Below are 12,225 nucleotides of genomic sequence, written 5' to 3' on the forward strand. Positions count from 1 at the left end.
TACAATTTCTCTCACAGCATTCACATATTTTTACAGACTTCTTGCTTCATTTGAGGATTTTTGAAATGACTTCTAATCTACAATACCATTTATATACTATATATCAATTACATTTTAGGCATTTGGAGATGCCTACAGACTTGTTGCGCCAGCAGAAGAGGCAGGGAAGATCCTGTCACCTTACGTCATCTACAACAACACAGGACTACCTGTTGTTCTCAAACTGGACAATGCTTTTGAGGTCAGTAGTCGTTATTGTGTGTATCACTCTATTTATACCAATTTATACTGTAGTTTCATTGATATTCAAGGGTATCAATTTTCGTGGATTAAGTGAAAATCACAGTTTCAAGGATACGTAAATTCATGGCCAATGACCCCATCAGTACAAATTAATAGTAGAAATTGCACTTCAATGAGCATTAAATTTCATGGATAAACTTAACAACGAAATCCACGAAAATTGGTTTTCAGCGAATATTGATGAAACCACAGTATGGGGGGTTATCAGAGGCTGGATGATGGGATGTTGATTTGGTCAAACTTGTTTTTCAATAACATTAATTTTTCTTTCTATTAAAGTTTGAAGTTGACAAAACGGAGACTAAAATTTAGTTAACAGTTCATTCTTCTTGTAAAATAAAGTGGTGAAATTGTCAGTTTTTTAAACCAATTTTAAGGTCAAAAATATTTTCAAGGACAAATGTGGTAATGTATCCTGAGGAAGTTTTGGTGTTGCTAGACCCTCAATCTGCTAATTTCAAAATATTGTTCTATTCAGATGCCTCCTGAAGTGAAAAATGGCAAGGTGACCCTGGAAACAGATCAATCACTTCCTCTTTATGGACGGCAAAAGGCTGTACTGAAACGACAGGCATCGGTCATCAAAGCCACGCAGGAGGGCGACGAGAAAAAGTTCATCTTTCAGGTGTGATACTCAATCTACGCTTAATTTTAACATATATAAGAACCCTCTTAAAAAAAAGTTGCGTTCTTAGTTAGTCTTGTTCAATTCGATCTTGTTTTTGTGTTGTTTTAATTCAGCAAAAAATATACAACCTTTAAAATCACAAGTTATAGTACAGAAAATGCATGCAAATAATTTGTTTTCAATTATTTGATCTTTGTCTGAAATTATTGCATCAAGGGAATATTAAAGGCATAAGAATATACATACATGTATTCATTGAAACTTGTGGATCTGACAACATATTCATGGAAAAGAATCATAGTCATGTAGTCTAATAGATTATGTTGTCAATGACTTTGCAATAGAAAAATGTTGTGAATGTATGTGTATTTCTAAAGATGTTTATTAAAACTCATGGAATTTTATCACTTGTGCATGACCAAAAAAATGGTGTTAATCTATTGGTATGTTACAGATTGAGCAATTTGGAGCTACGCGAGAGGTGACAATAAAACGTTCTGAGAGACGACTGTACCCAGTCAACCATAAGACGTATCCAGGCGATACGTGGGCCGTAGTCTGTAGTATTGAGGCTCCCATTGGTCAGAAGATTCTTCATCTTCGCTCCATTGTACAGGTAGAGTGGCCCTTGCTTGAAGGGGTTGTGTTTGCTCCTATAACTTAAAAAGAAACATTGTCTAACTTAGGCCTAAAAAAAAAGTTGTGTGTTTAGGGTAACCCGACCTAACCTACAAAAATGCCCGATCCTACCATTTTTAGATGTCTGTTTTTTTCCAATTGTGAACTTTTATTATTTCTATTAAAAAATCCGTTTTTAAATATAGCAGAAACAAACATTCTAAGGATTCATGCAGAAAAAAAAAAGATAAAATAAAAATAAATCCCTACCTACCTAACCTACTTTTTTCATCAGTGTTACCCTAAACACACAAATTTTTATATTAGGTCTTACTGACTATAACTTTATCAGATCTATTGAAGTATGGAATTATCAAGACTTGTGTGTCTTTTGAATATTAAATGCTCATGCAGAATTAGAGCCATTTTTACAAGAGCTTGGACTTTGGGTGATGCCCTACTGATAGTCCAAGGTCTTGTTAGAATGGTTCTAATTGATTTCATAGTTTGGCTATAGATTACTGTGGAATCATTTAATTTCGTGGGGGCCAATTTTCGTGGATTGCTTAAATTTTACAGGTTCGTGGGGACGTAATTTTGTGTATTCTCTAAAACCTACAAAGGAAATATCACTTTATTACCCTAATTTATTAATTCGTGGAGGATTTTAATTCATGGATGAGAGGAACCCACGAATTCCACGAAAATTGAGCCACCACGAAATCTAATGATTCCACAGTAACAGAGTTGCAATCTGAAATTGTTTAGATCTCCTAGCTGATTAGCTGGCAAGTTAATCATTAAATGATTAATGTTCATGCAGGATTTATTCCTTTGGTCGGTTGTAGATGAAGAACCACCTCCCTAATGCTGTGGAGCTGTTTTCCCGGCACGGACAGGATGTGAAGTCGTGCGGGGTCATTGAGCCCGGAGAGAAGTTTCACGTCCCCCTGTCTGACGTCTACACCCCGGAAGGTTACTTCCTCCTGAAACCTAAGGACAGTGGGTAAGTACTTATAGCATTAATGTATTACAGTGCATTAAAAAAAACCTAGAAAATTCATGTAAAGCAACCAAAAAAAATGCAGAATTTAAGACAAATACTAAATGTTGGCCATGAGTTCTAGGTACAAGAAATGCAAATTAAAGTTTAATAGATATCCATTATAAATGTACAAGAATCAAACTGGCATATTAAGACGTTGTCTTCTGATTTAAAATGAATTTACTCTTTTGTTGTTATCCAGGTGTGAAATGTCGCAGACCCCATTCTCTTGGAGAGGTGCAGAGAACTCTCCCAAAGTGTACCTCTCCTGTAAATTCAAGGATGGCTCCGATTATGTCATCTGTGTAAGTGAAATCAATTAAGAAGGCAACATGCTGTCAATAATTTTAATGAAATATGAAAATCCTTGAATTTCTTACCTTTAATTTGTCTGTAAAAATTGATCTTGCAAAAATGAAAATATAATCTAGAATATTTGTACATACAAGTTTTAGTAGAGCATGCCAAAAAAATAGTCATGATGTTGCTGATTCTGTCAAAGGGACAGAGTAAAATGATATTTTCAGAACTTGTGCCAAATACCATTCTCAATGTTGCAATTATATCTTTAAAACATTCCATTGAATTCATGGAAAACTTTTTTTCGAAACTTGTCACGCTCTATCTTTCTTAATGATAACTCTCCCTTTTAAAAGTGTTTCAGGGGACGTAAGAATTTTAATTTCTCTTCATTGAATACAGGTGAGGTCTGAGGTGATTAACGTCTACTTTGATGAGACGGAGAAACTGTCGGCCAAGACTTACCTGTTCCATCTGTCTCCCACCATCGTGTTCCACAACCTGCTGAATATTCCCGTTACCTTCCTCCTAGAGGTATGCTACATACTCTTCATAAAGTACAGTAACCACTATATTAAAACAAATATTACTGCTCTGATTTCAGGCATGCTTTAAAATTGAATGACTGTCAGAAACAATGAAATGTGATTTGATTTTTTGGTAAATTAAATTTTTTAATTAAGTTTTTTCAATGGCCTATGTCATGTATTATACAGTTGATTCTGCTCAGAGATGAAATACATTTTCATCAGATTCCTAAATCTATGGTGAATTTAGATTGATATTAATTTCCAAAATGATTGTAAATTCAAATACATTTTCTTTATGAAAGAGAACATAGACTAGTAATTTTAAATTTTTCATTTGAAAATTAAAGCTGCTTGGTCCGATTTTATATCAAATTTTATGCACACTTTTAAACGATTGCTATGCTTAATTAGTATATGTATAATAATAAGACATTGCAGTAGTTTTACCCGTCAATTATGCCAAATTTCAATGAAGAAAAATACGTACAAAATTTGCTAACAAAACAAAAAACATTAAAAGGTACCGCGTTATTTTGCCTCATGTTAAATTTCACAGAGACGGGTATGGTTGTATTACGAATTTGATATCGCTTTGCTTTAAATAAAGGTCGAAATGATCAGACAAATTACAAATAAACATGTGTACGTTTTGTTTGCTAATATTTCCAAAGTCTGCTTTCTTTACAATCGATGCATAGCATGCGGGTTGAATAACCCCAATCAGTCAGGGGACGAAACCAATCAGTTTCCTTTTTAGCCGGGTTTTCCAACGGAAAAATCCGGTTATTGAAATGGTGAAAATGGCGGGCGGGCGGGTGGGTGGGCGGGCAGCTGCCAAAAGGGTACCTTCATTGTACGGATAACTCCTCCTACAGTTTTGAAGATAGGAAGTTGTTCTTTTGCAGATAATTTGTACATATATCAGAGGTGTGCATATTGCTAGGATTTTGATTTCCGATAATTCATGAAAAAAATACTAGCTTTTGAACTTAGTCATTTTTTGGCAAAATATTGCATATAGGGTACCTTCATTGTACGGATAACTCCTCCTACAGTTCTCAAGATAGGAAGTTGTTCTTTTGCAGATAAATTGTACATATATCAGAGGTGTGCATATTGCTAGGATTTTGATTTCCGATAATTAATCGAAAAGATACCAGCTTTTGAACTTAGTCATTTTTTGGCAAAATATTGCATATAGGGTACCCTCATTGTACGGATAACTCCTCCTACAGTTCTCAAGATAGGAAGTTGCTCTTTTGCAGATCAATTGTGCATACATCAGAGGTGTGCAAATTGCTAGGATTTTGATTTCCGATAATTCATGAAAAAAATACTAGCTTTTGAACTTAGTCATTTTTTGGCAAAATGTTGCATATACATGTAGGGTACTCCATTTCACTGGATAAGGGTTGACATGGATTATGGATACAGTTTACATAAAAGAAAACCCGGTTTGCTGTCACATTGACAGCTTTTCACTTGTCTAATCATTCCCGTGATGCATTTTTGTTTGTTTTTTCATTTGCCCAAAGAGAAATTATTTTTATTTACTTTGAATATTTCTAACTTTGAAAGACTGATTTTGCTGGTGTAAATAGGAGGAAGTCCATAACTTTCTCAGATAAATGATTTGTATGAAAAAAAATTTGATACTGTAATCACAAAAAAATCGGACCAAGCAGCTTTAAGATAGAATGCAGAATGGAAGATTCATATTAATTATTTTTCCCAAGGGAATGGCATCGGAGGTGTCCCTAGGTAAAGGAGAGAACAAACCACTGCTTCACGCCATGCCAGGGCATTCCCACATAGAAGTCAAGGTAATTAGGTCTGATGGGCCTCCGGATAGGGTCTCGGGCAAAACATTGTTAAATAAATATAATTCAGTATGTTAAGGTAGAGTTGTTTTAACGTCTGTGGTATTATGCAAAAAAAATTTTGACCATAAAAGATTTTTTAAAAATTATGAATTCAGCATTAATTTTTGCAAATATGCAGCGTAAACTGTTGTTCATATTTATTTTTAATTCTCAATATATTTTTTTTTTTTGAAAAAATTTTCTGTAGATCCCAGCGTATCAAGATCTGGAGTGGCATGGAACACAGCTTCTCTCCACGGAGTTTCCGGAACTATCCATGTGGACCTTCAGTGCCTTATTCAAAGGACCCCAGAAAATTTCCTTGGTAAGGCCTTATCGTACACTATGTAAAGTGTACTTCATTAATCATGACCGAATGCAATGAACTTAACTTCAATTCCAATGAACTTGTTACATGAACCATATATGCTGAAATTGTCTTTTGAGAACTATGCTCTAAAAACAGTAAATGATGTTTTAATATTTCTAGTCAAAGTTTGAATTTCATTTTAAATACTATATTACAAAACTGACTGCACTGTAAATTAAGACATTTTAAATACTATATTACAAAACTGACTGCACTGTAAATTAAGACAGTGAGGAATGTTTTATTATCCCCATAATGGCTTTTCTTTAATTTACACTTTCACAGGTTAAAGGTCTTGTGTAATGACTTGACAATTTATTTAAATCTCTATTGCAGATTTTAGGACTGCACTGTAGTCTTGTGTAATGACTTGACAATTTATTTAAATCTCTATTACAGATTTTAGGACTGCACTGTAAGGAAAATGAGGGATGTCTAGACATGTCTATTTATAGTCCGTACTGGATGGTCAACAAAACTGGAATGACTCTATATTACAAGGTTTGTGTATTGTGAATGCATAATCTCTGACTCTCTCTCTCTCTCTCTCTCTCTCTCTCTCTCTCTTTTTTTTATTTATTATTTTTTCATATGCATACAAACATTTTAATAATATAATTCTAAGCCATTTTTTATTCATCCACTCACACATTCGTGCTCACATTCATCCAGATTTGGCAGTGGTTGCTGGTTTAACAAAGGCAAACGGTTAATATTAATAATAAACAAAGAAGAAACAAAGAACAAAAAATTACTGAATTGTATCAAATATATGTTTCCATACATGTCAGTTGTTGGTAAACTTTTGCATTTGAAATTTCTGACATGAAATATATTTTTCAAATTTGTATTTGTTATATCGATAAAATAGCAGCCCTGATAGACTAGGCAGTATATTTTTTTTTATTTTTTTTCTCTCTCTCTCTTAGCTTTCTAGCTTTCTATTTATCTTTTGAATCAAATCTATTTGAATATTTGTCACAGGTTTTTATCTATTTGAATATCTATGAGTGTGTACTTTTCTATCTGAATCAGTTTTTCATTATTGATTTGGGACAAAAATTTGATACTTGCGACTTGCAAGGATACAAGGTTTGGACTTACTGTTGTTGGTTTTTCAGGGCAGTGATTCTGATGATGTTATAGAACACTCCCCCGATCATCAGGAGGTGGCCTTTTTCTCCTTTAAACCAAAGACCTGCCTTGGTGGAAAGAAAAAGGTATAGATAACATTCAGTAGAGTAATTGATTAATAGCTTTCATTATTGTCTACTTAAATTCTGTTAATCTGACTTAAATAGTCAGCTGTCTATAAGGATACCAGCCATAGAGGGTACCAAGCAATAAAGACGGCTGAAATTAAGGAGTCTGATAATTATTGGGTACAGGAAAAATCCCCAAGTCGTCTTTTTAAATCATTCTCCTGAATAAAAATAGATCATACTTCAAAAATGTGAATTACTATCAATGAGAAAAAACAATTCTAACATTTGAGTATGAATTTAGGGGTTACTTTATGATAGAAACATGCAGAGTAGATAATTCGACATGAAATACTCTTTACAAAAATACAAAGGAGACAAAACCGCAGAAAGAAAATTCCAAAGAGAAAGTGAAGGAATGGCGGCAAGTTGGTAAAGTAAGTGCTGGGCACCAGTCAACAATGCTACCAGTCAAGTGGGCAAAACACCCTCGCTTTTAATATGAATTGGTCTCATTCTATTTTAAACTGCATGGCATATAACAGTTTTTCTTATTTGCAAAACACCTGAGCAGAGTTTGTTGTGATTTGTTTTATGTAACAGTAATTCTGTTATTTTTTTTCCTTTCTTTTTTCTCTTGCTTGAAGAGTTTAGATTTTTAGGATTTTATGATAACTGATTTAGCCTATTGCAATAAACTAAGGGCTATCATCCCTTTCATACCTTAAAACCCTTAATATCATAAACACCAAACTGTTATAAACTTTAATGTAACATCTTATACTTTATAAATATCAGACAAATGACAAAGTATAACCCATGTAAATAAATGCGCCAGGTATAAGTTTCTTTGAGTTTATTTAGGAATTTACAGTATGTTACATGAATAGTTGTCTGTCTGAGGGGTTTTCTTCTGTGATTTTTATGGCATTGCTAACATTGCCTCAGGGTCTTCAAACTGTTTAATATACATTTATCACATAGGATGAGGATGAAACATATCATTTTAATTTGATAAAGAGATAAGATTAGTAAATTTTCATTTTATAATACAGTCAAACCTCATTTTCTCGGACAGGATGGGACTGGTTAAAAACTTAGAGATATCCGTGTATTTGACATATTGCCAATGGGTTTAAATACTTAAAGTATAAGTGGTTGGGACCTTCAAATCACTTTGACATATCCATTATATTTGAAATATCTCATTTTATTCTGTGTTTGAGATGCCAAAGTTCAACTTTACTTTTACAAATTTCCAGTTATCAAATGTTTAAATAAATCATCCTGAAATTAAAGAAAAATCTAAAAGCTCAGTTATTACTGCATATAGGATTATTTTCGCCCATGTTATTTTCGCCCTTCTACACTTGCAAACGGTTTTTCTCCATCTTAAATTCGCCCAGACTCGCTTGTGTGTTGAAGAAATAGCTTGGAACATTGGAATTCGCCCAGTCTTAAATTTGCCCGCTGATAACAAGAATGAAAGGGGCGAAAATTAAAAGGGGGCAAGTTTTTCCCTATATACAGTATATATTGTTTTGTTTTTCTTTAGGAGATAGGGGTTTGGAGTGAGGAGATTTGCAGTGTATGTTATTTACTGGAAATGATTGATTGATTAAGTGTTGTTTTATGTCATAGTTGAAAACGTTTTTTAATTTCTTGTAATATTGTTTTTGTTTTTTTTTTACAATTTAAACTGTTACTTTCAAACAATTTAAATTTGTTGGGGTCAATTTTAATGGATTTTACAAGTTCATGAGGATATGATTTCATAAATTTACTTGAATTTATAAATGAAGAATCATCTTTAAAGGTTTTGCTGTATTATTCACCGAGGATTTGATGATGCTTAATGCTTAGTTTGTTAACTCCAAGAAAATCCATCAAAATTGACTTATGATGAATCTGAATGACTTTTGTTCTGCATGATGTGGTACCAAGTGTCTGGTTTACAATTTCCTCAATAATTATATTAAGTTTTACAGAAGTTATAATAGCCTGTTTAAATTAAGGTTACTTAGTTTGAGTTGAATTTAGAGGATCTGACAAATTATTTGCCTTTTAATCCAGGCATTTTTGTGCCCGGTATGTTAAGGCTTTCCATAGCATTGTGTAGAAAGTCACTTGTCTGTATTTCATACAATATGACGTCATATTAAATTAACTTTGACACCACAATCTGCATTCCTGTCGAGAGTTCTCAGGGAGTGTATCATAACGTTAAAAGTGGATTATATTGAAACGGAGTAATAAAACCGATTATTTCCTCTATATAGATGCTGTCGTTAATGCTTGAGGTATAGAATTCAATCATTTTAATAATCAGTATCAAATAATTGGCTGATTTAGAGCTTTGCTTCAAGTAAAAACTTAAGACTATTTATAAATTAGTGGTTTAGAGATTCTCCCTGCTATATGTAAACAACTGAAGGAAGAAATTTCAATGCATTTAAAAAACAGCTTGGCGCAAGTTGAAGATCAATACAATTTAAAAATATTTTACATAAAATTGGTAGAAAATATAAGTACCAATGTGAATCATGCTTGGGAAACCAACGGATATACCCCAATTTTATGTAAATTTTTAGTAGTAAAAATATGCCTTGAGGTTCTTTTGATGATTTGATGAAATGTTTTAATAGTATATTTCATAAACAAACAAGATTCTTAAGGTATATGACAAAACAAAGGATTTCTTAAAAATATTTTTGATTTATTGTCATTAATCACCTGCGCCCATGCGATTTAATAAGATAAGTTGCAATATTAGGATACGCTTGTCACGTCACAAAAATGCATCAAATATTGATAATGTTAAACATTGTTTTCAATATATGTCATTCAGATCTTAAGGAATACTCTCAGTCAAAGTAAATTTCTGTTGATTCAAACAATATCGTTTTACAGTGGTATTTTTAGCTCCGGGACAGTTTAACATTGCTGCGTGTGGCTTCCATTGTAAATATAAGTCCAGTATGAAGATAAAAATCTCAGCTCTTTGAATGATTATAGCCCATTCTATGACTATAAAGTGTTTCTTGCACCATGTTCATTATTGTTATTCTGAATGTATATAATTATATTTAGGCGTCGCTAAGGATAGCGGATGCTGATTGGTCAGACAAGTTCTCCTTGGATACAGTGGGAAGTTCTGGAACCATCCAAAGCAAAACCAAATCCAGGGTGTATGAGGTGAGATTAGTGTTTTACAATCCAAGTTTACTGTAAATTATTTCTTCCCTATATTATGCGATCCCGCTGGTATGTATCAAATTGCGAGAATATAAAATCTCGAATGTGGAACTTTGCTCTTTTGAATTATTTCTTATAGTTCTCAACTCTCAGAAAATAATGGCCAAATTGTGCAATCCTCGAAGGGTGCTTCTCGCAATTTTATGCAAAAATTATTTCCTCACGTTTAATTAGGAATATGTTCCATATGTTATATGTAACAGTTGTTTGGGAATTTGTTCACTGTTCATACAAATATCAAAGGATGCAATTATTTATTTATCATTTAAAGTTTTCACAAGTCAGTTGTGAGTAAACGATTTTGATTTAGAAACCAAAATTTCTGTGAATACTTTGGTCACTTAGCAAACTTTTGGGTTTTTGAAAAAAAGGGATTTTTAATGAATCACATATTATTTCTTAAAAGATTGTGGTAAACTTTGGTAATGAATTATATAATTTTACTCTTGGTGCTCAACCATGTTAAACTTTTATGAATTTACATCTCTCCATATTTCTCTAGCTTTGGGTCTGACTGAACAATTGCAATAAGTTTGGTGTTTTTACCTTTTTGAGCTTGATTGAAATCAATTCTATAAGTTTTGTTCTAATATTTTATGTTAATTTTTGAATTATCATATTTGGCTGTAAATTTCATACATTAAATTCCATCAATTTCCATACAAATATCTATCTAATTAGGCACATCAATTAGTCTTGGAAATTTTATAAATTGTCTAGAGGGTGCTCGCAAAAGAACAGATTCTGAAGTTGAAACAATTTGGTAATGAGTCTGGGACCCTTGTTGATTCTTGGTCCTGGCTGCGTTTTTTCCCATTATTTAACATAAAATGGATTTGTGTTTTAGGCAGGGGTAAAAATTCGCCTTTCAAGCTCTGGGCTGACCAAGATCTGTACGTTTACACCTCTATACATGCTGCTGAATACATCAGAGGTCAAACTGCTGTGTGCTGAAACCACGAAACAAGATGAATGGACTCAAATTCCGCCCAAATCAGTAAATGGAAAAAAATGATTGAAAAATTGTATAGAGGGTCAATTTTGCCTTGGTTATTTTCGCCCTTCTTTACTTGCAAACCGTTTGGCCCTTTCTTAAATTCGCCAAAACATAGTTGTGTTTCAAGGAGATAAAATAATACCTGAGAATACGCCCAGTCTTAAATTCGCCCGCTGACAGCGAGGACGAAAAAGGCAAAATTAAAACGACGAATATTTCCCTTTATACAGTATTTTCAATTATCTCCATAATTTTGCAATTGGTCCTACCTTAATGAAATATAAGCGTTTATTGTAAATGTAATTCATCTTTGTTGTTTCTTCAGTGTCTGCCCTTTTGGCCATTGCATTCTGGGAAGGAGATGACAATGGTGGCCAAAGTTGACGGGTCTGCGTATAGTACAACACCGTTCTACTTTAACAAACCACACACTACTCTGATGAGAGTGGATGATGAGGTAAAATACTTACTGATATATTCATAAAGTTCAACAATTCTCTGATTTGATTTCAACATATTTTATTGTATATATAGCATTCATATACGAAAGGTTAGGACACAAGTTCTAACAACTTATAAGGTCTTTACTATTTAACTTGAAAAATTGTTAAAAACTTTCAACTGTTATAACTTACATGACAATCATATGAATTTGTAATTAGAAAATAACAAAATACACGATATCTACAAGTATAAGAAACATGCACATACACTATAAAATGAATCTTCCATTTTCGTTGATATACTATAATTGGTGAGATTGTTAATACTAGACAAAATAATGCATATTTTGTGTGTTTTTGGGATGTTTAATTTCTCTTTAGACTAAGTATATTCAGTTCAATGTTATTTGTTCTTGTGAAGGTTGGAGGAATAAATGTGGACTGTCAGGTGACAGAGGCTGCCACGGTAACATCCTTGACAACATATAAACCAGGCATGGCTACTGTCCTTATGATCAACAGTACAGACCGGGCAGTCGTCAAGTACAACCAGTGGTGAGTGGTCAGGAGAGAGAGAGAGAGAGAGAGAGAGAGAGAGAGAGAGAGAGAGAGAGAGAGAGAGAGGGTGAAAATATGGTCAGAGAGAGGGAGAGAGAGAATCTCAGTCAAGTC

General features: G+C 33.3%; 1 protein-coding gene across 6 annotated transcripts in view; it reads left to right on the forward strand.

Annotated features, from left to right (window-relative positions):
- LOC128170585 (intermembrane lipid transfer protein VPS13A-like) overlaps positions 1–12,225 on the forward strand; it is an 87,691-nt gene that overhangs the window by 49,824 nt on the left and 25,642 nt on the right. For 5 of the 6 annotated variants that reach the window (XM_052836360.1, XM_052836361.1, XM_052836362.1 and 2 more), the window contains 15 exons: positions 119–241; positions 782–928; positions 1,386–1,547; positions 2,398–2,555; positions 2,797–2,899; positions 3,297–3,428; positions 5,161–5,247; positions 5,495–5,611; positions 6,056–6,157; positions 6,778–6,876; positions 7,233–7,295; positions 9,949–10,053; positions 10,961–11,110; positions 11,436–11,567; positions 11,975–12,108. In XM_052836360.1, coding sequence (XP_052692320.1) covers positions 119–241; positions 782–928; positions 1,386–1,547; positions 2,398–2,555; positions 2,797–2,899; positions 3,297–3,428; positions 5,161–5,247; positions 5,495–5,611; positions 6,056–6,157; positions 6,778–6,876; positions 7,233–7,295; positions 9,949–10,053; positions 10,961–11,110; positions 11,436–11,567; positions 11,975–12,108 — 1,814 coding nt within the window. The remainder of the gene's footprint in view (positions 1–118; positions 242–781; positions 929–1,385; positions 1,548–2,397; positions 2,556–2,796; positions 2,900–3,296; positions 3,429–5,160; positions 5,248–5,494; positions 5,612–6,055; positions 6,158–6,777; positions 6,877–7,232; positions 7,296–9,948; positions 10,054–10,960; positions 11,111–11,435; positions 11,568–11,974; positions 12,109–12,225) is intronic. The other variant, XM_052836365.1, reaches the window with a different exon arrangement.

Source organism: Crassostrea angulata, chromosome 2 (assembly GCF_025612915.1).
Source record: "Crassostrea angulata isolate pt1a10 chromosome 2, ASM2561291v2, whole genome shotgun sequence".
NCBI classification, from domain to species: domain Eukaryota; kingdom Metazoa; phylum Mollusca; class Bivalvia; order Ostreida; family Ostreidae; genus Magallana; species Magallana angulata.